Source organism: Lepisma saccharinum, chromosome 6 (assembly GCF_977018435.1).
Source record: "Lepisma saccharinum chromosome 6, izLepSacc3.1, whole genome shotgun sequence".
Taxonomy (NCBI): Eukaryota; Metazoa; Arthropoda; class Insecta; order Zygentoma; family Lepismatidae; genus Lepisma; species Lepisma saccharinum.
In genome coordinates this window covers 71,681,280-71,707,972 of record NC_139234.1, presented here as the reverse complement: position 1 = coordinate 71,707,972, position 26,693 = coordinate 71,681,280, and the positions used below count along the sequence as shown (strand labels likewise).

At 37.1% G+C, this 26,693-nt stretch overlaps 1 protein-coding gene across 1 annotated transcript; it reads left to right on the top strand.

Annotated features, from left to right (window-relative positions):
* The first annotated feature begins 510 nt into the window (after positions 1 to 510).
* On the top strand, positions 511 to 7,492 carry LOC145988867 (threonylcarbamoyladenosine tRNA methylthiotransferase). Its single transcript, XM_083124123.1, has one exon. The coding sequence runs from the start codon at positions 856 to 858 to the stop codon at positions 2,488 to 2,490; it is 1,635 nt and encodes a 544-aa protein (XP_082980249.1). The 5' UTR covers positions 511 to 855; the 3' UTR covers positions 2,491 to 7,492.
* Positions 7,493 to 26,693: the final 19,201 nt, after the last annotated feature.

Genomic DNA, 26,693 nt, shown 5'->3' with positions numbered 1-26,693 from the left:
ACTTATGAAATATAGCAACCCTAATCATACCAAAAGTTGACTTCCCCCTCCTTACGTGAACTATATATACGCCCATGCCGTTAATCGATAGTGATATACGGTTTGTTTCTCACGAGATGTGAGCTCCAATTATCATCTTAAACTTGGTTTTAAAAGGTAATCAGACAAAAATTGTTATCGGGGGTCACTTTAATGGGGATTTGCACTTACCACTTTTGGTTTTCCCGACTTCTTTACTGCTTTAATTTTTATATATTCGCAAAATTTGCGAGTCTGTAGCCACTCCAGCCCCCTCTGCATACGCCAGAGGAATGTAATGACTTGCTCCATTTCCTAGCTGTAATCACATTTTTAATATCGATTTAGTCGAGAAACTGTTCATTTCAGCGAAAAAAAGTGAAATGGAAAGTTAATCGCAAAGGAAAAGTGCAATAAGCAGGCCAGCCCCAGAAACGTTTGAGCGGAAAGAAGAAAACGTTTCACTGTCATTGGCGTTTCTGTCGACGTGAAAGAAGGGAAGGTGTATATGGCATGCTGGCGTTGAAATTGAACGACCCTACCTGTAGCCGTGTATTATTGTAAATGTCAATCGTTTATGTTTTTTAGGGATTGTACAGTGCAATCGAGTTCCGTGAACACTTACATTGAAATGGAAGATTAACTGAATTGGAAGAACAAGACATTGTTGTGTGTACATTTCGAATGTGTAGTGTAAAGTACAAGTAGTAGAATAGCGTCTTTTCGTAATGTTCGTAAATATTGGATAAATCTTACTACACATTTCACTTGTAGGTGGACTACTTTACACTCTCAAAGTGTACCGATAGTAGTAGACAATTAATTACAAAATTGGCCATGGATATCCCCTGCAGTGAAATAATTGGCGATATTGAAGATTTGATATCAGTGGAAGATGTAACTCCAAAGGAAAGGTACAGGAATAAGAAATGTGTGTCAGTTCGTCCTAAATCGTCGAAGAACTGTGCAGAAGATCCAGTGCCTGTGTCTGATAGCTATATACCCGGTACGCAGACCATTTATGTGAAGACGTGGGGATGCGCTCACAATAATTCAGACAGTGAGTACATGTCCGGACAACTGGCAGCTTACGGGTTTAAAATAACCAATAATAAGGACGAAGCCGATTTGTGGCTTTTAAATAGCTGCACTGTTAAAAACCCAGCGGAAGATCATTTTAGGAATGACATAAGTGAAGCACGTGAGAAAGGGAAGTTTGTTGTGTTGGCTGGTTGTGTTCCACAAGGTGCACCTCGTTCTGATTTCCTTAAAGGGTTGAGTGTTATTGGTGTTCAGCAAATAGACCGTGTTGTGGAAGTCGTGGAAGAAACTCTGAAGGGTAATTCAGTACGTTTCTTTGGGCAGAAGAAGCAGCATGGTAGGAAGAAAGGTGGTGCTTCATTGCTTCTTCCAAAGATAAGGAAGAACCCATTGATAGAAATTATACCAATTAATACAGGCTGTTTAAATCAGTGTACTTATTGCAAGACAAAACATGCACGTGGTGAGTTGGGGAGTTATCCACCAGAAGAAATAGTAGCCAGGGCAAAGCAGTCATTTGAAGAAGGAGTGTGTGAGTTATGGCTCACTTCTGAAGATACTGGTGCATATGGTCGAGACATAAGTGTGTTGCTTCCAGAATTGTTATGGCAGTTAGTTGATGTCATACCAGAAGGGTGTATGATGAGAATTGGGATGACAAATCCACCTTACATATTGGAACATTTGGAGGAAGTTGCAAAAATTTTAAATAGTCCTCGGGTTTATTCATTTTTGCACATTCCAGTGCAGTCTGGAAGTGACGCTGTTTTGGGTGACATGAAAAGGGAATACTGTGTTGCTGAATTTGAAAGTGTTGTTAATTTTCTTCGTGAGAAAGTACCTGGTATAACAATTGCCACAGATATTATATGTGGTTTCCCAACAGAAACAGAGCAAGATTTTGAAGAAACAGTTTTGCTGTGCAAGAAGTATAAGTTCCCAAATCTGTTTATCAATCAGTTCTATCCCAGACCTGGGACACCAGCAGCCCGCATGACTCGTGTTCCGACAAAGGAAGTTAAAAGGCGTTCGAAGCAACTGTCCGAGTTCTTTAACTCATACCACCCATACGAGCATAAAGTTGGTGAAGTGCAAAAGGTTTTGGTGACAGAAGAATCGCATGATAAACTTCATTATGTAGGCCACAATAAGTTCTATGAACAAGTGTTGATTAAGAAACAGGAAAATTTTCTTGGGAAGATAGTGGCAGTGAGAATTGTGTCAGCTGGTAAATATTCTATGATGGGAGAACCTTTACAAGAGCGGCCACTAGTTTCTCCTTCTTTAAAAATGCCTCTTCCCCTTGGTTGTGTATCTGGGCTACAGGTTGATGAAATATGTTCCACAAAGCTCTCGCTTTGGTCCTTCAGTTTCATTGGTGTGCTTCTAGCTGTGTTTGCACGTATGTTGTGGATTATTTGGGGCTCATGATTGACAAATACATCATCTGGAAAGAGTATTTTTTGAGCCTAAGCAATTTAACAAATATGCAAAGTAGTAATGTGCAAAAAACAGTATTACGTAGGTTTAATTTTCACTAGATTTGCAGCACTCTGGCTATTCATGCTATTTCTTATTTAATCTTTGTTTCCACGGGTTAAGTTATATTTTCATGTGATACTAAAATAAGTTAAAGACAGTGCACTTCATAGGTCTATAAATAAGGCTGCAACACACAAAATATAAACCAGCTCTTGTTTTCTTTATTCTCTCTTCTATTGTCATTGTTAAAATTTGTTTATTGTTTTAATTTTTGGACATGCCAAATGGTCTTGTTTTCTTTATGTTGTATTTATACACACTGAGTGAATAGATAAATTAGTTTTGTGTATTTTGTTTTGTTTCTTCACGTAAAATGGTTAAATCAATCAATGTAATGCCTGTTAAGTAAAATGCAGTCTGATTTCCACATGCTGGATGATTTTGGCATGTACAGGGGATTAATATCCTCTGTATTTAATTAATTCTGCTGCTATTAAATCAATCCTAGGTTCCAGCACTAGAGGTTCAGCTGTGTGAATTTCATTCATTTCTCATTTGTCTCTGGCATGTAAATTTAACATCAAAGCAATATTTCCATCTGTTTAAAATATCTCTTGGATTAGCTAAAAATTTGTCATTATTGTCTTTTATTAGATTTATTTTGGGTTTCCAGCCTTTTCTAAACTTACTCATTTCAAATATATATCTCTTATGAGAATCTGAGATCACAGATAGGGATGGGGTGGGGTGGGGAGGACATGCTGCGGTGGCAGTAAATCTTCAGGTTTAGGAATGCCAGAGGATTACTTAGTTTTAGTTAGTAGAGGAGGGTGAGCAAAATTCGAAAAATGAACATGTATTAATGTTTGACGTTTGCAGAATGTTAAGATATTCTTTAAACAACTGAAAACTTCAAATGTTCAGATTTTTTCTGAAATGTAGGTTTCTTTGCTCGCATATTATAGATCCTGCAGGGTTTCCATTCAGCTAGGAAAGTTGGGGAATTTTGTAAAAGCATTCAATAGCCTAGCGAAATCATGGAAGTTAATTTCTTTTTCTAGCTAACATTGAAAACTGAATGAAAACATATTTCACTTTATCCTCCCAACTGAATGAAAACATATTTCACTTTTTCCTCGCAACTGGTTTGTGTTTTAGGAATATTTGCACAACATTCTTTTATTTTTATAAAAATACCAGGAAAAGTCTGTGAATTGGTTTTGACGAAATGAATGAGAAATAACGCCTGTTGTAGAAATTTAAAAAAATGTTCTGTACATATTAAAAAGAAGAAATATGTTCTGAGACAATGACTTAATGCAGTTTGACCTGCCTAGGCTACTCTATATGAATTTTTTGAAGAGATTAATATTTCACAGAAAAACACAAATAGATCGATATGTAATGCAAACTGAATTTAAAATAAACTTGGAGTAGTTGATCACTGAAAATACACAATTGAACCTGATGCTAAATGATTTGAGGATGGTGGACTAGACAACAGTCAAGAAATTACAACTCAGTGTAAAAGAATCACACATGAAAGTATGTGGGACAAAAAATTCCATTATTTTAAAAAAAGGAGACACTTAAGTGTTTATTACACCATTTAGCTTGTGCATTTATGCATGTGCTGAATTTGGGTTTGAATCCTGACTATGGCATGAGAATTCTTTGTGATTGTATCACTCATAGTCATATTTACGATTGGTCAAAAGTGACATAAAGTGAAAGCAAAATAAAACAAATCAATGGATCGGACAAAAAACATGTGCTGAGTTCAAGTAATGTAGAACAGATGCATGTATTAGTGTGTCCAATAACTAATGTTGCATTTGCCAGATTCTTAAAGCAATTTATTTAGTAATAACAGCTTGCTTAAAGTTAGGGACAAATTTATCACACAACATTTAGGGACAAATTCATCACACAACATTCGTATTTGCAGCAACATTAAAAAAGTGACTTTCACAGAATCCCTGGTGCTCCAACCAAACGACGCACGAATCTGAAACTTTGCAGATCTCCATGTGGAATACATATGCACAATCTGTACAAGTTTCATGAAAGTTGAGGAGGGTCGAGCAGGGACCCCTAGGCCACTTGACATGGAATGACCCAAATAGGAAATAAGTCATGCCAATATTATTAAAAGGCACAAAAGAACATTCTTTTTTTCACATGTTCATAATTGGAATTACATAATTGCTAAAAATAGTAACAACTAAATTTGAACACTGAGAAGCAGCTCATATGTCCTCCTCAAAAGTTATTATTTGTTAGTAATAATTATTTTAAGAAGTTGGTTTCATGTAACGTGAGAATTTTAAGTCTTTTATAGTTTTACCATGTGTGTGATAACACAATCAGCAAAAAATTAATTACTGTTATTAATTGTGCTGGGAAATAGTTTTATTGACTGTTTTTTAATGCATTCTTTCTTGACCCTAGAACAGTGGTTCCCAAAGTCTATGCTGCAGTGCCCTGGGGCTTGAAGGGGCACCATGAAATATTCCAATATTTATTGTTTCAATGATATGATTGTTACAAATATGTGCTTATTTAGTACAGAGCATTCCCTGACATTCGCTACAAGACTCTGCGGCAAGCTGCCCAGCATCAGCGCTTGTCTTTCCCGGTGAACGGGGTCCACGACCGTCGCTAGAGTCGGCTATTAAAATTACAGTTTTCATATTGTGTACTAACCTTGACTACAGAAGGTGTTGAAAATGATGTCCGTCTGCTGCAACACATTCCTGGCATCTCCGAAGGAAATTGGCATTTACACGTGCAAGTTCGTCTACTATAATTCTCCCGATTTCTCATACAATACTCTCTTTTAACTCTCGGATGGTGTGCGGATTGTCTTTGTATACTTTATTTTTTAGATTTAAGAATTTTAGTGGCTCTAAATGCTGTGGTTTTTGAAACACCCATTTCTTGTGAGAGGCGGCGGATAGATTTCCGAGGAGACTGTTCTAACCTTTGTCCTCTCTCATCTAGTTTTTCCTCAGTAAGTACACGTGGGTTTTTCTTTCCACTTTTATTCAGAACTGACCCTCTTACTCTAAACTTTTTTACGAGGTTTAATATAGTGGTTCTATGTGGAAAGGGAACACCAGGAAATTTCGTTGCAAAACGTCGTCGCACTTCTCCACAATTCCTCTTTCCGAAGTAACACTCGACAAGATAAATCCTTTGTTGTAATGTAAACTTTTGTGCAGCCATATTAAGCCACAATCTTCAACACACAGACACAACACTTCCGAGGGAGGATTATACTGGCTTCAGTATGCAACGTCAACAGAAAGGGAAAGAGGACGAAGGCAGGGAGAGTGAAAAAAACAGACTGTTGCGGACCCCGTTCACTGGGAAAGACAATCGCTGACGCCAGGCTGCTTGCCACAGAGTCTCGTAGCGAATGTCGGGGAATTGTCTGTACTTTTTACACATAAAATGTTTCTCAATTTGAAATATGTGTTTATTTTTGTAACTTAAGGCAAGCAACAACCTAACTGAGCATTGAAAGTTTCTACATTCTGACTTGGGCACCATGGAAAAATCTTGAAACTCTAAGGGGGCAATGAAACAAAAAAGTTTGGGAACCCCTGCCCTAGAACACTAATATGTTTTATGGTACACTATATCACTAAACATTAAAAAAATTTACTGCATGAAATAAAAAAAACATTTTCTTAAATATTTATTAATTCACAATCATGGAAACGCAAACAGATTAATAATTTGTTAGCCTATACATGACAAAAAGTATAGTAGATTGATTTCTCGTATATTTTTTTTCAAATAAAAAACATTCTTTAAAATAATATAAGAACATTTTTAAAAAATAAGATATTGAACTCTAGAAAAATTACATTTTCTATCATGAAACCACCCAAGAATGTCTTGATTACAAGAATGATATCATTGTTTACAAAAACTGGAAAAAAAATTAGAGAGGTTTTTATCTGATGCCTGTAAGCTGAACGACAAATGTTCAGCTTACAGGCACCGACCAATGTGTTGTTTTCAGTACAACACACAAGGTTAATGAAAAGACATAAGAAAAAAAATATTAATTTTCATTGTTGGTACTCATTCTTCTATGTGATCTGTCTTACTATGTTCTTCACTGTCTTACTGATGTACTTCATCAAATTCTTGTAGTATATTAGCAATTTTCACAGTCCAAAGGAAAATAGAATTACATGTTTACAGCTGTGTAGCTATTTTCAGACACAGGAATGACAATTTTCTGTGCATTATATTCAGCAGCATTGTAAAAATCACTACATATTGATGTTCTACGGTTGATATATGTGGTGTCATTTCACAAATTTCTTGTTCACATAATTAGAGCCAGGGGGATTGAAATATGAAACAGTACAATCAAGTCAACTACATACTGTGTTGAATCAGATGCAAAATGTTAACTCCTGCAACTAGCGAAAAGTGGCAGAAATGTGACAAGAAATGCTTGATTAATATGTATTGTCAGAAATGAACAAAGAAGTAATTATCATTAATCTAATTAAAACTTGCTAATACTGACTGCGATAAATGACAGGAATATAAAAGAGTGAATTAACCATCGAATGAAGCCGTGAGTTTCATGTTAATTCATTGCAACAGAAAATAGTGTTTTAAGAGCTGAAGTTAGTATGTTTAAAATTCTCTCTTGTCTTCAGGTTTATATTTTTATTTACCAGAACACCACCTTGCTGTTCTCATGTGTTTTTTTTTGGGGGGGGGGGTTATGATCATCATGATGTATTTATATGTTTCTAAAATGCATTATTTATGAGACTATTATTGAGGTGCTATAATGCAAAATTACATAGTATTATTTATGTACATGGTTTGAAATAGTGTGCAGTGCATGTACTTTTCATTGAATAATGTTTTATATGCATGTATGATAAAAGAAAATATTTGTAATAAATGATTACTTGAAGCGAATATGAAATGAAACTACTGATGTATCTTTCCTGAATATATTCATCTATGAAGTTTTGTCTGACGTTAGAAAAATGCTAGGTTTGAGGTCAATTTATAGATCCAATGATCTTTTCACGGGCTTAGAAGGAGCAGACGTAGCTAAAGAAATACACTATCTACCAAAAAGTAATTGGACACCTATTGAAATATTTGTCCAAGACAGTGCTCTGTCAAAACCTGGTGGTGCCATCTCTTGTTGCTATAACAGCACCCTCACTTATTGGTCCAACTTGTCTTAAAAGTTTTTCATGAGAATGAAGTTGGGGCTCTTGTCAGGCCATTCGAAACATGAACATTGTTGCCTTGATACCATTGCAAAATAGCAGTAGCAACATGATGCTTGGCATTGTCATCCTTGGTAGATTATGAGGAAGATAAGTTCCCGCTTTCTTGAACTTTGTCCACTGGTTTAGAACAAATTTCCTGGCCCATCAGCAGTGTACTCTCTTACTTTTTTTTCCAGGTGTAACAAGGAATATATTTGCAGTAGTACCAACTTCAAATATATTGCAGGGGAGTGCAAAACTAATACAAATACGCATCCACCTCTCAGAAATTTTGGGGAGCAGGAAGTACCTTCCTCTCGCCAAAGTACATATATATTTGCACATTTCTATTTGTATGAAAAGAATAAAGGACAATACAGAATCATTAATTTCATCACAAATAGATTTCTTGCATTAACTGTTCAGCCATTGGGTCTGCTAAAGAACCATTATTTGAATCAGTGGCAACTCGTGTTTTGGAATGTTGGTGGTTGTGGCAAATATATCTGGCACTTTTTCTCATTCTATTCCTGTGTGTGTAATATATATATATATATATATATATATATATATATATATATATATATATATATATATTACATTTTAAGGCCGCCCACGGACACCGGAAGCGTATAGAGGACATCAAAACAAACAACATTTCTCAGTAACATTTTTCTCGGTGTATCATTTCAGCGCTACAGTTGTTCAAAAAAGCCAGTTTTGCCGCCTGAATGCTGGCAACCATACACATCATTTGATTGCATTTGTGACGTCATATCCCATCCTGAAGCAATGTGTTCCAGGGTTGCCAGGAACATTCATATTCTGTGAAAAATGACATAGCTACAATCAGCCACATTATGATCATATCGAATTTTGTCTCAGCTTACATGTCAAATATTTGCAAATCTAGTTACCAAGTTGGCATCTACAATTTAGTCTATCCACTTCGTCCTTCTGATACTAGTTGTCTGTGACACACAGAACAGATGACAAAATAGAAATGAAATGAAATCAAAATTCCAAAGGTAAGCAACACATAATATAATCTATATTCAGGGCATTATGAGGCAAGAGACAAAAATGGTTGAAAAAACAGGGATATAAGTAGTAGTAATACAAGCTCTCCGACGCCTGTGTTTATCTATGCACCGGATACACATGTAATGTAATAGTTTGCAACTGTGAACCGGACAGTATATTCGCTACTGATTCATAATTAGATTGTTACTGTGGTTGTACATGTTATAGCCGTAATGTAACAACATAAACCTTGGATACTTCCGTTATCAGCACAAAAGTACCACAAGGAATCTGGACACAAACCTGTAGATATCAACCTTGCAACGAGATTTGCAAATATTGACATGTAGCTGGGCGCAAACAGCCACATGTAAGCTGTAAGTCCAATAAAATCATGATATTTGACATGTAGGCTGAGACAAAATCCGATATTGACACTTCATTTTGAATACGTTTTTACCCAGCCCAGGTCCATATCCATAGTAACGGTTGAAGTTTTTGCTTGCGATGACGTCAAACCGGTCAAATGAATGTATCACTTCAGTATGAAGTCACGTGAAGTGCAGAATGACGGTGTTGCAATATGCAGATATGAAACACCAGAACAAGAACAATGTCTATATTAGAATGCGTACTGTATGCTGTGGAAAAGCTAATGTGTAAGTCACTAGAGTCATGAAACAGTTGGACTGCAACTGTAAGTTACAAGACTATGGACAAGTAACAGGCGATTAGTTCGCGACAAACTTATAGTGATTTACTAAACTTCACAAAATCAAATGTAGAGTATTACATTTTGTGTTTATATTATAAAATATTGAACCGAAAAAATCTTATTGCTCGTTTTTAACATCGGGAAATTAATTTTTATTTCATGATATGTATAATATACAGGGTGCTTGGAAATTCCCCTTACAAACTCCTAGGGCTAGTAGAGGGGACTGAGTAGACAATATTTGGAATGGGAACCCATGTCCGGAAACTTACCGTTTCCGTGCTACAAGCATGACAATGTGTCGGATGTGCCTGTGTTGGTATGCAACCGGGTAAACAGTATATGACGTCAGAAGATCACCTGATGACCTAAAGTGTAATCATTTATTACAACCATGTCAAACGAGGTGTTACGTAAGGTACAGAAGTGAATGACGTGTGACTCAGTCCATAATACAAATGTATTTGGTAACAATGCCAAGGGAACAAAAAAGAAACTTACTATTCATTGATCAACACCTGTGTGGACAGTGGAACGCAACAATTTGTAGACGTCACGTGCCATCAGGTGATCTTCTGACGTCATGTACTGCCTACCAGTTTGCATACCAACACAGGCACATCCGACAAATTGTCATTGTTGTAGTACGGAAACGGTAAGTTTCCGGACATGGGTTCCTATTCCAAATATTGTCTACTCAGTCCCCTCTACTAGCCCTAGGAGTTTGTAATGGGAATTTCCGAGCACCCTGTATAACCGTCGGTGTATTCAATTTATCTGAAGCAAAAAACTGTAAATGGGTTTCCGAAATATTACGGGCCTCACACCAGCTTCTGTGACGTCACAGGACTGGTCAAGTATAATCAACATTTAACACGGCGCATTGTAAAAGTGTATGTATTTAGTTTTCTGACCTAATGGTTCTTTTTCTTATTAATTCAGAATGTACACTTCACCTCCAAGGACATTTCAAAATATGTAAACGACATTGATAAACGTTAAATCCAAACTTTATAGTTCTGCATAATCTACCTTTATTTTTCAAATTACTTAAAACTGTATCAAACATTTGAATCTTTCTCTGAATCCTTTTTAAAATTCTCAGCGTTTTATATATATTTAATTGCTATGTAATAAAAATTTACGTGTTCGAGTTCCATATTTAAGATAATTTTTGAAAATATAATGCACAGGAGGATTGGGAAAGAGAAAGATTGGAATTCGTTTTAAATAAGCTTGCAAAATTTTAAAAAATCTATTATCCTGTATAATGTGCAGAAATTTTTAATTTTCGATAAATATGGTAAATATTTGGCTGCACAAGTTACCGTGGTCATAGGTTGGAGTTCTTTAAAATCATTTTTCTCATTAAAGATTTTCCGTGCACACACATGTTCAGGCAAAGAGTGAGAGTGTACAGTCATGGACACTTCTGGGTTGTAACGATTCCATTGAAAGTTAATGGAATTGTTATAACCCAGAAGTGTCCGTGACTACAAATATGCAACGAACGTAACTAGTCTACTCTAACCTACTTGAAACGCCTGGATGCTAAGAATACCAAAATTAAATGACCTAACCCACTAATTCAAGCCTATGGAAAGGGATTTACGATCACTCGGGAAATGAAACTGGTTGAGAATATTAATTAAAGCAACTTATTTCAATAAATCCAGAGCAAAAAGCAACAGAACACAGGCGGCCTCACGTACGTACTATACAATCAGGAGAAGATTGCATTTTTTGTTCTAAAATTCCTTTAATATTCCTTATCGGTAGGCAAGCTACATAATGGTAAAAATCAATAGACAATTCTTGATGCAAGTTGTTTTTCAGTACAAGGCATAAGTTTTAAGAATATCAGCCAGTGTTTCATTAATTCCTAAAAACGATAATTTACTTGCAACTGACACAGGCGTGTGCCGAAATTATGTCAGGTAAAATAGATGTGTGTGTAATGAAAATATAATCACACTGTAATATAAACTTGGACAAAATTTCGAATTCGAGAGTAGTAATTAATCCATCGAGGATTTTTATATTTTTTGTTGTTTTCAAGTCCACTTTACGCACATATGAGCTGATCGGGACTGGATCTAGAATTTCAAGTGGGATCCGAACCACTTGTTACATTTTGAACAGGTTAGGATAAAATGTCTCGCTTTGTTACTCTTCCATGCAGAGCGTTAATGAAAAGAAAGCAAATATCTTACACGAAATGCAATGAATGATTGTGCAGTCTTTGATTTTCACTTTAATACCTTGTCTACAGATTTTCCTTCTTAAATTTCCATACACCTTAAATACTACTTTGAGGTAAAACATTTTAAATAGTTTATTCACATCATCACAATAATGAAAAATATTTTGCTGTTTTTGATAGATATAATCTACAAAGGTATAAAATAATATCCATTGTTTATATTAAGTAAAAAGGTTCAAAATTATCCACAATATATTTGTGAAATAGGCTATTCAAATTTAATGAAGTCGTAAAACTTCATTGTTGGACATTATATTTATTTGACGTAACGTTTACCAAAATGCTATACAGCTGGAACATAATAGGCCTATGTTATTGAAGAAGGAACTGAATATCCTGTATGACTAGAAAACAAATACGTGTCCTACACACATCTAACTACACAATTTCCGACGTGTGCACAAAAATATGGGCATAAAAATCCCAATATTTTTCTCTCGTGTTAAATAAAGGAATATTAATAGTAATATGGTCGACATCCATGCATGTAATCAACATGTTCAATCAGCTAGGTTCGTACTTAGCACTGGTTGAACTTAAACATTTTTGCACTAACATGTAACTGAGATTTGTATTACATACAACGCACAAATTTACTTGTAATTGATCAGGATATAATAATTTTTAATTTGCGATTATAATTATTAATCTTACTATGAAATAAATTTACACAGCCTGTTTTTGGAATGAATTCAAATTATGTATTTCCCCAAAACATAGGATCACTCTTTTTCACCAGCCTTTTCAGCATCGCAGATTCAGGTCTGTAGTATTTGGAAGGCCTGTTTATTGCTTATAACCAAAACATCTTACATCAGGAAATGATCATTCTGTACTCCATTTCGTGTGTTCAGTTTCTGGCATGGTTTCCTATCTGCATAGTGCAACACTAGCGCATAGATTTGGAATTCGTTTCATGGATAAATTCACCTCTTACCGTCGTTTCGATATCCGAGTAAACAACGGATTGACCCAACCTTATACTTCTAATAACCTTGGTTTTTACCATTTCTCATATCGTTGGTTCACTTCCCCCTTCCCCTGAGATGACTGCTGACCTTCTGGCTGGTAGGCTGGTAGGCTGATGTTCGGTCTACTGGACGTGTTTCTCGCTTCGTTTTACACTTAATCATGTGGTTGGTAGTTTGTCAATGTTCACAAAATTTGTGTGTTCCTTGCAACACTGCCATGTGCTGTTTCGCCGCAGCAAATGACATCACAGATACGATCAAATGTTGTGTTTGGTTGCCAGCATCCAGGCGGCAAAATGGTCTTTTTTGAACTTCTGTAGTGCTGAAATGATGCACCAACGAGAAAAGATGTTACTGAGAAAAGTTGTTTGTTTTGATGTCCTCTAGACAAATCTGTGGTCCGTGGGTGCCATTAAAATGACACCCTGTATATATGTATATATATACACACATCGGAAAGTATCAATTGTAAATTGATCGTTGATACTGGCCTGCGGCTGATACTTTTCGGGTGTTTTGATCTTTCGCAGGATCCGTGACACTTTTGCGGAGTATAATTAATAATTATCATGCAAAATTTGAAGTTTCTATTTATTGCAACAATATTGTGCAGAATTGTGTTCTTTGTGATTATGTAAGAAGTGCTTAATGTTTTGATTCAATTGTTGAATATTTTGAAGGAAAACTGATAAATCGATGTTTGCAATTGGATTGGAATACTCACCCAATAATATTAATCTGTATTTATCAATTTTTAATTGTTACAATTCTCAAGCATTGATATTGGTATCAGTGGGAACACGACTTTACAAGAGTACAGAAAATATCACAACTATGACAATAGACAATTAGTCCCACTGCCCATGCCACATCAGGGAAAACAAGTAGCACCACCCCATTTACGTACGATATTTTAACCTGAATTAGGATTGGTATATATATATATATATATATATATATTGGTGGTAGGTTACTAAATTATGTTAAGATTCTCCCCAAAAGAAAATATTTATCTTTGCCTAACGTGGACATTTTGTCTGTTGCTTTGTGAAACAGGAAAGTAAGACCTTGCCTGCTGTTTGTATAAAAGAATTAGCATCCCACCCAGCGTATGTTGCAGCTGCTGTGCAACGCCAAGCCAACTGAAGCATGAGGATAGGAAGAACAGAATTGAACCTCCTCACTGCAATAGTACACACTAGAAATCAGGCTGTTGCTTCAGCGCTTCAACGACCACCTGTGCATCTACTCATATATACTGTGAAATCTTGCAGGTTGCCACCTCCTTCTTAACAAATCATAATGGAATTAGTTTTTTTTTGAAGCAATTAAGGGTAAAATTATTTGTTTTATGTTCAATATATTTAATAGGAAAACAATGATAAAAATACTAACAAAAAGTATGATTACTAAAAAAGGTCGAAATATGCACTAAAAATTTTCAAAACAACCTATTTTAAGGTTCTGTACCAGTGGCGGTCCCTCCATGGAACAGAGGGAACAGGCTGTTCCCTTCTACTTATCGCCCTTTTTAGCTATTTAAATTATCTATGATTACATAATAACACTTCTTTCTTCCGAAATCAACAGGCCGAAGAAAAACTTTCACCGTGACTGAACGTTTGTTTACTTTACCTACCCTCGTCGTCCCACCCTCTGCTGTCTGACGCCGAGTATTTCCGACCACGCGCAAAGGTAAACGATCCTCATGGTGCCACCTCCCACCATGGAAGCTGAACTCTCTAGCTGTTCCCTACGAGAGACATAGCGAATTCATTTTCCTTTGAGTTTTTAATATGTGCTAAAGTTTAATTGCGTCGTAGTGATCGTTTTGAGTGTAGTAAGTCTATAGTTTCCTAATCTCATTGCAAAATTGCATCTGCCAGTCATAACAAACTGGAAAAATCTTCTACAGTCTAAGCGTCTGCTAAATGCCTTGGCTAAACGCTGCGAAATAGCTTCCGAGGGAACAGCTCGCGACCACCTGTTCCAACAGCCCCAAGATGCACGCAGCAGCAGGACAAGAAAGCGAACGTTGCGAGCGTAGGGTTGTGAATGTTGTATGATCGACCGGCTGAAGACGAAAGCTTTTAGTTAATTGAACTTTACAGAAAAGACAGCAAACCAACACCGATCCTAACCGAATTAAAAACTAAATCGTACACAAGGCCTTTACAAACATGTTACTACAACTCTGTAAAATGATTAGCTGTATACTCTTCCAGTGGCAAATTATTGTTGTCCATGTTTGTTCCCAAGAAAGGAGTTTGGAACAGTTCGGGTTTTGGCACAATTTCTACAAATCTAGCGGACGTCATGAAAAAACTCGGCCATGTGATTGCCATTATTGCATTGAGGAGTTTGAATTAGGGATGGCCAGATCCAGATCCGGTACTTTTGGATCCGGATCCATTTTGCCATCCCACATGCGCTTCTTTGGAAAGTAAGAATGTGTTTATAACATATTGTTACCTGCTAATATACACATATACAGTAGAGCGTCGATTATCCGAAGTAATTGGGGGACATGGGTGTTCGGAAAACTGGTTTGTTCGGATAATCGAACTGTACATGTTTATTTGCCAAAAGAAGTACTGTACAGTAAATTTATTCATAAAAACAGGCATCTCTTTAAGTATGTATTACAAAGTAACGTACAAAGACAACTTTAGTAGGAATATATAGTATGTGGTACAGTTTATTAAACAAAAATATGTACATATTACATACGCATTTTGCATGAACAACACACACAGTACACAAAATTAACGTTTAAAAAAATCCTTTATTTTGGTCTGTCTAAGCAAGCCTAAACGCTTACGAGCAGCTAAGTCACGTACTTTTTCATTACAGATATCTGAAAGTGAGCGAGTACACAGTTCGGTTAAGCGGTCGTTCGGTTGACCGACGTTCGGATAATCGACGCTCTACTGTATATATAATATACATACCTACACACACATATATATATAGTGTGTGTGCGCGCGTGCGCGATTTGTAATTAATTAATACACTTACAAGGGAGGTCTAAGTCTCCCCCTCCGATTTCCATGAAACTTGGCAGGTGTATAGAGGCCCCCCCTCAAATGTCAAGATGAGGAGAAATTGAAGTGGGGATCTGACCCCGAAACCATGTAAATATAGCATAGGAAGAAACAGGGGGCTTAGGGCCTCTCTATACACCTGTCAAATTTCATGGAAATCGGAGGGGGACACAGGGGTCAGATGATCCCCACGTCAATTTGTCCTTATCTTGACATTTGAGGCAGGTTTTGCCCCCTAAAACAGTTTTTTAGCCGAAACAAAAAAAACACGTATATCATCCTTTGGGTCCCACTATACACCTGCGAAGTTTCATGAAAATCGGAGGGGAACACAGGGGTCAGATCCCCACTTCAATTTGTCCTCATCTTGACATTTGAGGGGAATGTGCCCCCTAAAACAGTTTTTAGCTGAAACAAAATAACATGTATTTCTTCCTTTGGGTCCCTCTATACACCTGCCACGTTTCATGGAAATCGGAGGGGAACACAGGGGTCAGATCCCCACTTCAATTTGTCCTCATTTTGACATTTGAGGGGAGGTTGCCCTCTAGAACAGATTTTTAGCCGAAACAAAAAAAAAAACACGTATTTCTTCCTTTGGGCCCCTCTATAAATCTGCCAAGTTTCATGGAAATTGGAGGGTGACACAGGGGTCAAATGCCCACTTAAATTTGTCCTCATCTTGACATTTGAGGGGGGTTGCCCCCGAAAACAGTTTTTTAGCCGAAACAAAAAACACGTATTTCTTCATTTGTGCCCGTTTATTCACACACCTGCCAAGTTTCATGGAAATCGGAGAGGGACACAGGGGTCAGATCCCCACTTCAATTTGTCCTCATCTTGACATTTGAGTGGGTTTTGCCCCGTACAACGGTTTTTAGCTGAAACAAAAAAACATGTATTTCTTCCATTGGGTCCCACTATACACCTGCCAAGTTTCATGGAAATCGGAGGGGGACACTTATATAACCTCCCTTGTTAGTCTTACACTTTGTAATTATATCAGTGGCGAAGCTCCTATGAGGCTTTTGAGGCTTAGCCTACCCAAAAAATGTTGAAATTAAAATGTTCTTGTACCCTGTAACAATCAAAGTTCGTTAAAACGAATTAAACTATGTAATCCGAACGTTTGGTTCCGCCGAGCCTTCCAGATATCTCATCAGTCAAGCGAGAAAGAGGAGAGCGCGTTCGGTCCGAACTGTGAGGCTTTTGACGAAAAGCCTCGCGTTAAAGGGCAGATACAGCGTGAGCTCTGTGTAGGTGGAAGGGGAGTGTAAGGGGAGGGGACTGCCGATTTCCTGGGTGAAAGCGGCTAGCCTCAGAACCAACCTGATGTGCTTCTAGTCTTCTTGTGCAAAGTGCGTCGTTCACGCGCTGCTTTGTTGAAGGTTAATTTACTTCAAGTACATCCGCGCGTGTGTTTGTGTGTGTGTCACATAGTGTATTTATGTTATAAAAATATAATACTGTGAAATTATGTGTTGAAAACTCTAAGAGAATTTGCAGTGAAATAAATGTAAGTGAAGAAGACTTCGTGGCTCTCAGATGCTTAACCTACGAAATCTTGGACACACTGACTGTACAAATGGAAATACGTTATGGAGATCTTGAAATGATAAAATTTATTGAATTGCTAGACCAAAATAGCTTTGGGGGATATAAACTACATTTTCCTGTGATGAAATTAAAAAAACCTTCTGTCCGCATATCCATTTTTCAACAAAGAACGATTAGAAAATGATTTAAAGAATATCTATGCTTATGAAGAAAAGCATTTACCTCCTGTAGATCTTCTAAAATTCATAGTTAGCAATAATCTTCAAACAATCTACAAAGAAGTAACACAACTTATCAAGTTGGTCTTGACATCCCTGTTACAACAGCTTCCTCCAAAAGAAGTATGAGCACCCTCAAGAGAGTAAAAAATTATCTCTGTAATTCAATGAAAAATGAAAGATAAAGTTCTCTCAGTACAATAGCCATTGAAAAAAAAAACTGGTTAGAGAACTTTCTATTGATCAAGACTTCAAGGAAAGAGTAATTGATACTTTTGCGACCAACAAGAATCGACACATTTACCTGCTGTATAAACAAATATAAGCAGATTTTTCAGCCTACCCAGTATTTACGCCTTAGCTTCGCCACTGAATTATATAACACTGCATATATTATAATGTTTTATTTTAATTTGTAAAACTGTAACTGTAGAACAATTGTATAATTTTTGTATAACATTTCTATCTTGTTATATGTGTTAAAGGTTTCATCCTGGAATGGAATGTCTCACATTTATGTGTGTTTTCATTTCCAATACATTGGAATGAATACATATTCGTTCAATGGCATTTACAAAATCACCTCTGACATTTTATGTTAAACAAGTAAGATTATTTTTTTGCACAAGTGTGTTAGCCGATGCGTAGCAAAGTATTTTAGGAACAACACTTGAAAAAAATTCTTGTAGGACTAACTAATGAAAAATTTGTAATCGAAGATCATAATACCTTTTAAGGTTTGGTAATATTATAATGGGATTGAGATACGAAGCTCTCGGATCCGGATCCGTTTCGCCATCCCTAGTTTGAATTACAAGAATGCTCAACTCTACAAAAAAAAAAAAAAAAGTCAACTTCATCTACAAATAGAGAGATAAAACAGGTTTCTACAAAACATTTTTTTTCTCTGATCACTCATAAATTGCTTTTATTAATTTTTTCTTTGTTGCGCATCAACAATTTTGTTTTTAATGTTTTCTTTACATTATATCATATTTGCTTTAACAGTGGTATTTTTATAATTTTAACGTGCTTCATGTATGAGTCATTCCATATGAAATCAACACAGCCCACAACCTGACCATCTCCGATTTTCATGAAATTTGGGGAGTTGAAACTATGAATGGAACTTAGTAACTATGAAAATTTTTAGTTTCGTGCATCTTGTAATTGTTAAATTATTCAAGGTGAAAGTTAGCATAAATTGCCCTTTTTGAGCCTGCTTAGCTATACTGCTTAGCCCCTATTTCGACTAGGAAGCTCAAATAAAGCTTATTGTACAGAGAATTGAACACGCTTTCCAGTGATATATAACAAGCCTACCTTTGGATAAAAATATAATTTTGTCATGTGACCTTGACCTTTGACCTTGAATATCTCAAAACACGTCATCACCAAAAATCGTGAAAAAAATATATTTGGTCCCTCATACCATACTCTAAAACATATCAAAAAATCATTCTGGGACTGCAATGGGATCAGAAGATACAAAATAATATGTGTAACTATGTGACTGATAAAAGCCTCATTACATGAACTAGGATGAGTCAAATGTCCCTTAACACCCCCTACAAAATGTGAAGGAGTTATCTTGGGTATAATTGGTTATGAAAGAAATAGTTTAGGCACAGGGAGATCCCTAGCCGTGTGTGTCTAGTGCAGGTCCGGCATATTGTTGCCCGGTATATATATATAAGTGACGAAGGTATATCCAACATATATTTAACCAGCAAAAAGTTATTACTGCATGCTTGTAACCATTTTCTCCTTTTCGAGGTGTTAAAAACAAAGCATTGGGATGCTCCTAGCGTGTTAGGAACTCATCGAGATCATGCTGATATCTTGGGAGAGAAAGAAGTATACACTATCTGGCCATTCGTCACCGGACACCCCACCAAAGGCATGTGGAAGCATCATGGTGTGGTCATGCTTCTCCTGGTATGGTCTTGGTCCCCTTGTGTTAGTGCGTGGAAACATGAATGCAGATGCATACCTAACGATCCTGGACAATTCTGCGCTACCGACATTGTGGGCACAATTCGGTAGTGGTCCTTATCTGTTTCAGCATGACAATGCCCCATGTCATACGGCAGGTGTGATCAACACGTGGTTCGAGGATATGGGTGTGCAAAAACTTGATTGGCCCGCCCAAAGTCCTGATCTCAACCTGAATGAGCATCTTTGGGACGAGTTGGAGCGCCGGTTGAGAGCCAGGCCACACCCCCCAAAAAACACTAAAGAGTTGTTCGCCGCTTTGCAAGAGGAATGGAGCAGGATTCCCGTCGAAACCTATCGCAATTTGGTGGACAGTCTTCCTCAGAGGGTTGTGGCTGTACTTGCTGCGAAAGGTGGCCCCACACGATACTGACGGACGCCTGAAACCGGATTAAAGTACTCGTTCCAGGTGTCCGGTGACGAATGGCCAGATAGTGTACGTACCATTGCATATGATTTCATTTACATTGACCAAATAGTTGAATAGTGAAGAATATTGGGAAAAGTATCTCAAACAATTGCGTGAAACTTCCTTTGGAATGAAAAATTCTTCAGTGACGAGGCTACTTTTTATGTTCACGGTGAAGTTAATAAAAATAATATGCAACTTTGATTTGCCCAGCTGAATGGTTGTTGCTTGTAAGCTAATGATGTGGTATAGTGTATGGAGAACTGGAATGGTTGGTTCATATTCAACAACGGAACCTGAAATGGTGAGGGCTTCTTGGATTTGTTAAGTGAACAGGTTTATCATGCTTGCTTACGGGATATGGCACTTTTCCAGAGTTTTGAAACACGACCGAGTGTGACCACACTATGTGGACATTGTGGCAATTTCTTCATGGTAAAGTTCTAGGTAGATTGATGGGCAGACAGGGATCTATTAAAAAGCCTGCACATTCCCCAGATCTAACATCTTAGGAGGACTTTTACCTTCAAAAACATTTGAAGAGAATGGTGCATGCACTAAAAGTCCATGATATTGACCATCTGAGAGAAGGCATAGTTGCTGCTTGCGATGTTGTTGCACCTGCTACATTGCCAAATGTTCTATGTGAGTGTGAGAGACGTCAACGAGTGTGCTCACATAAACATTGACAACATTATAATGTGCATATATCGTAAGTGAAAGATATGTGTATAACATTTTGATGGCTAATGATACGTTGGAAAAACCTTCGTCACTTCATTTCTCGTGAAATTCTAGCCTGATTTGATATTTCACATCACCACCTTTCCTTTAAAATTTAAGTGTTGAATTCAATATGGCGGGCAATATGACTTGTCCTAGTTCATGTAATGAGGCTTTTATCAGTCACATAGTTACACATATAATTTTGTATCTTCTGATCCCATTGCAGTCCCAGAATGATTTTTTGATATGTTTTAGAGTATGGTATGAGGGACCAAATATATTTTTTTCACGATTTTTGGTGATAACATGTTTTGAGATATTCAAGGTCAAGGTCACGTGACAAACTTATATTTTTATCCAAAAGTACGCTTGTTATATATCGCAGGAAAGCTTGTTCAATTCTCTGTACAATAAGCTTTATTTGAGCTTCCTAGTCGAAATAGGGGCGGAGTTACAGCAGATCTAGTATAGCTAAGCAGGCTCAAAAAGGGCAATTTATGCTAACTTTGACCTTGAATAGTTTAACAATTACAAGACTAACGAAACTGAAAATTTTCATAGTTACTAAGTTCCATTCATAGTTTTAACTCCCCAAATTTCATGAAAATCCGCGATGGTCAGGTTGGAAATTGCACATATGTGTGTTGATTTGGCATGGAATGACTTGTATGTCACTTCTGACAATTTGTAACATATGTATCGTATGTTTATTTGGTTCATTTCAACAAGGGTTGAATTTTACTTGGTCTACTGTATTATATTACAACAGGTATGGGAGGGAAGGGGACAAGTGCAGTGCACGCCAAAATTGTACTATTTAGGATCACCAAAAAAACCTAATTTACAAATGTTTTTAGTTTCATGTAACAAAATTATTATATTTCATACATTCCTTTGTCTGGAGGCTTGCTCTAAAAACTGCAATATTGCAATTATAATAATATACATATCTTGTTGGAAACACTATGCTCTTTTCATTGCATTATTCAATATCTTATACATTTGCATTGCATTTCAATACACTAGATGTTATTTATCGATGTTTTCAGGTAACAGACTCTTGCGATTGACAGAAAGTAAATCTTTGTATTTGGAAAATGTTCTTTCCCTTTCATAAGATGCCACTGGACAAAGTATTTGTTCATTTCTTCTGTTGATATCCTGATGTAAAATGGATTTTTCTGTATTCAGAATTTTCAAATAAATAAATTTCAGTTGTGGAATACCCAGGCAAATCCTGAACAGGTTCCCTGCAACACCAAATTTGCCTGTTGCAGGAACTGCAAACCTTTGTTTCTGGAAGCTATTGCTAACTGCTTCTCCAATTCAGCTTTCTCAACTTCTCCTGGTACTATTTTATTTTGAGCAATATTGAAAAGAGATTGGATGAACAAAGGGGAAAAAAAAATAATCTTTGTCCATTCAAAACTATCAACGAAATTTTGCCACATTTTTAATACTTCATTTAAGATTCAGATTGACTGCATTTTGATTCAAATTAACAACACAATCATAAATTGCACATGGTACAACTACAGACATACCACAATGGTCTGAATTGCCTAGTGTGGGGATTCAACCTGCAAACACACTGAATGTGAATCCATCACCTTAAGTGTCAATTCAAAGGAAGCAATGCTGGATTGCTGCATTTAATGTGCGGTTCTGGTAGCAATAGAATTCACACAGAGATAATGTATTATAGACAGATATTGAACTCAGGCAGCAAACTCATCTGTGGTTCGCACCTACCGTAACATGGGAGTCAAAAGAAACTCTATTTGTCGCGTGAGATTTAATGGAAAATAGTACACATCAATAGACCAAAGAATAAGAAAAGCATATTTTTTTTTTAACATAAATTGGGCTGCAGGTTATACACGAGCTATAATTGTGACAATTTTCCTTATCAAAACCAGGGAAAAGAGATTGGATGAATCTACCTACCTATCAAATGTACTGCACTAAAAATACAATTTTTCGACAAATTTTGCCATTTCATAGATTTGTGAATTTGAAGAAAAATCTGCATTTCTCTGATAATAGTACATATGACGCTGAGAGTCATCCTCAACCAAAACTGAATAAAATATGGCCAATTTTGGATCACTTATCTACCAAATTTAAATCGGCTTGTACTCCAGAACGAGATGTGACAATTCATGAAAGTCTGATGTTATACAAAGTACGGTTGGGATGGGTCCAATATATACCTATGAAACGAGCTAGATTTGGCATCAAGTCATTCATGCTGTGTGAATCGGCAACTGGATATGTCTGGTCCCTAATAATATACACAGGCGCTGGCACAGAATTTCATGAGGACTATAAAGATTTACCCATGTCATCACAAGTTGTCATGACACTCATGAAACCCCTGCTGAATATGGGATACTGCCTAACTGTAGACAACTACTACAGTTTTACCCAGCTTGCCGACATTTTGATATCTAATAGAACAGATGTGTATGGCACTGTGCATCCCACGAGAAAGAATATGCCTCCATCGTTTCAAAGGATGAAACTGAAGAAAGGAGAGACTGTAGCTTTCCAACGAGGTAAACTTCTTGCACTAAAGTGGAAAGACAAAAGAGATGTCTCGATGTTATCCAGTTTCCACAGTGCGGAAATGGAAACATGCAGACAAAGGAATAAAGATGTTGTGAAGCCTGTGGTCGTGTTTGCATATAATGATACAATGGGAGGTGTTGATAGGGTAGATCAGTACATTGTAAACAATCCATTGCCACGAAAGCGAGGTAAAAAATATTATAAGAAAATATTTTTCCACCTCTTAGAACTAGCTGTGTGGAATAGGGATGGCCAGATCCGGATCCGAAATCTGGATCCGGTTGGTTCTAAAATTTTTCGGATCCGCGGATCTGGAATTTTCAGATCCAGATCCGGATCCAGAACTTTGGGATCCGGATCAGTTTTGCCATCCCACATGCGCTTCTTTGGAAAGTAAGAATGTGTTTATAATGTGTTTACCTTCTAATATATATATATATACACAGTGCGTCCATTTCGATCTTCAGCCGAGAGATCGGGAGAAGCGTGGCGGCCGGCGCTGACGGAGATGCCGACATTTGCGGCCTGTAATGCCCGCTTATTTTTATAGACATATGCAGACATTTATATAAATATTGCAAAACGAGCACTAACCTGTGTTATAACACGCAAAAGTTCTTCTGTAATTCATCCAAGTTCTGCTCTTATATACACAAATAAATACGCTATAGAAACGATGTTAAGAGCCACAGATAATAAAGCATTTTAATCATAGTTTTGACCAGTAACGTCCTGCTTAAGTTTATATCCTTGAAAGCAGGCGCGGTTGGCCCTATAGCGCACAGGATCAGTGAACCCCCAGTAATATACGATAATCACCTCGAGAATGAACAATGTCTTTAAATTTTCACATTATTTCGCTAAAAATTCTACACAATAAGTCATGTATTTGGGCCCGTAACACGGCGAACTCTCTTGCTGAGAAGAAGAAACCGCGAATCGGCCACCCTGATACAGACCCTCAGTTGAACCCCCACAGGACAGCTCGTGCCATTGTGAAAGCTTCGTGCGGGAGCAGAAGCGCGAGGAGGGTATAGGACAAAATACATGGGAGATGAGATTTGCAGAACCTATGTTCAACCCAACGGTCATGCGCAGTTCGTTCTCTCGCTGCTTCCTCCCTTCCAGTGTTGCTGCGTGCGGTTCAAGTTTGAAGCGCACACATTACATATTCAATCTTCTCTTGTATCATTTTTGCACCTAACTTCTTGGAATAAATGCAAGATTGTGTCAGAGATGGATGAGTGGAAACAAATAGAAGCTGGAATATGATGCGATGAATTAAAATAAAGGAGATACATTACCAAAATACCTTGTGCATGCATTCAGAGGTTTTTCCTTAAAGGTGGAAACACTTTGGGTTCGCGAAAGAGAAAGAATGGCGCGAAGACGTGACTCGCTGTCGCTCGGTGTCAAAGTCTCAAGTTTTTTAGTTTTTGAAGTGCTTGGATACTTGTTGGAAAGTATTAAGTGATGCTGCGAGTGAAACGAGGGATGGACTTTACCTAGGTTATGTCATTTGATGCAGTGTAGGCGTTGCTGTCCGCGCAGGTAAGAAATGACCGATAGAAATGCACATAATTAACGTAAACAAACTTCCTTGTCCACTGAAAAAAAGCGTGTGCTGGTCGACCAGCCCCAAATTTGAACAAACCTGTCGCGTATAAATGAAAGGGTCTCAGGTTCGATTTCTAGTATGCGCATGCCATTAGTTGCCATTTCCCTTTAACAAATGTAGGACCAGTTCTGATTAGTCAGCATGGACGTCCGGAAGGGGAAAAGGGGGCCGCCCCCCATGGAAATTGAATGTAAACCAAAAATTATATATTTATTTATTTATTTATTTATTTATTGAAATTTCCAGTACAGCAGAAGCCATTTTAAACCAGAAAGAAACAACAATAAAACAATAGACTAAGATTAAAAACAAAAGAACGGATAACATAAAATAAACAAAAATAAAACAAGCCAAAAAAAGGACCAAGGTAAAAAGATCAGTTTCACAAAAGCATTACTTATGTACAATTTTTTCTATGTTCCTGATAAAGAATGAATATGAAGTGAATATATCTATTTGGTTTGAGATTATATTGATTTGATTCGGTAGCCTATGGAATAGTGATCGTTGTATGAGTGAGAGCCTGGGAGTTGTAGTGTGAAAAGTTTCCTTGCTCCGTGTTTTATGTGTAGGCACTCTGAGGGAGAGTTCGTGGAGTGGGATGCTGCATCTTAAGTTTCCATTTATAATCTTATACAGCAATTTCATATCTGCAATGTATCTACGAGTAACTGGAGTATTAATATGCAGTTTTACAAGAAGATCTCTCTTAGGCAGGTGTCTTAGGGCAGGCACTCTATATCGAACGATGGAGAGGAAAAAGCTGAGAACACTGTCGATCTTGGAGGTATGAGAATGGGCAGCCATGTTCCAGATTGGTGAACAATATTCTAGAATGGGGGACACAAATATCTTGAAGTAAATGGAAAGTGCTTTCGGGTTATTGATTTCGGTGAATCTGTAAAGTAGGCCTAGCATACGCATTGCCTTTTTTGTGATGGTTGATATGTGATTATCAAAATTTAGTTTTGAATCTATGAGGATACCTAGATCTCGGTGTTGCGCTTCTTTTGCTAGAGGGAGGTTGGTGAGTGTATAATTGCCTTCAAGAATGTTTTGTTTCAATGAAATTGTTATGTATGAGCATTTAGAAGGGTTTGTGGACAGTTTCCATCGCTTACACCATTCAGAGAATCTGTTAATGTCATTTTGGAGAATTTGCATGTCTGATGGCTGTTTTATTTCTCTCATAATCTTGCAATCATCGGCAAACATTAGAATTGTGCTTGAGATGGGGGAATTAAAGAGGTCTGTGAGATCATCCAGATATAATACAAATAACAGAGGTCCAAGAACGCTTCCTTGCGGCACACCAGATATAACAGGAAGCCAGTTAGAATGAGTTCCAGAAAGTATAACGCGTTGTTGTCTATTTCTTAGATAGTCTTTCACTAATTTTAACGTGTTTCCAGTTATGTTAAATCTGTTAGATAATTTATGCAGTAAATAGTGGTGATCCACTGAATCAAAAGCTTTGGACAGATCAAAGTAAACAACATCTAACTGATTACGATTAGTAATTGCGTTTATGGCACAGGATTGCATACAAGACAGATTGGTAAGGCATGAAGAATTTGGAAGAAAGCCGTGTTGTGCTGGGTTAATGTAAGGGGATGTGAATTTCAGAAGTCTTTTTTTTAGAATTTTTTCACAGACAATAGCAAGTGTGGAAAGGAGAGAAATGGGCCTATAACATGTAGTATCGTTAGCATTTCCAGATTTAAAAATAGGAATGATATTTGCTTTCTTCCATTGAGTGGGAAAGCAGCCTTCAGAGA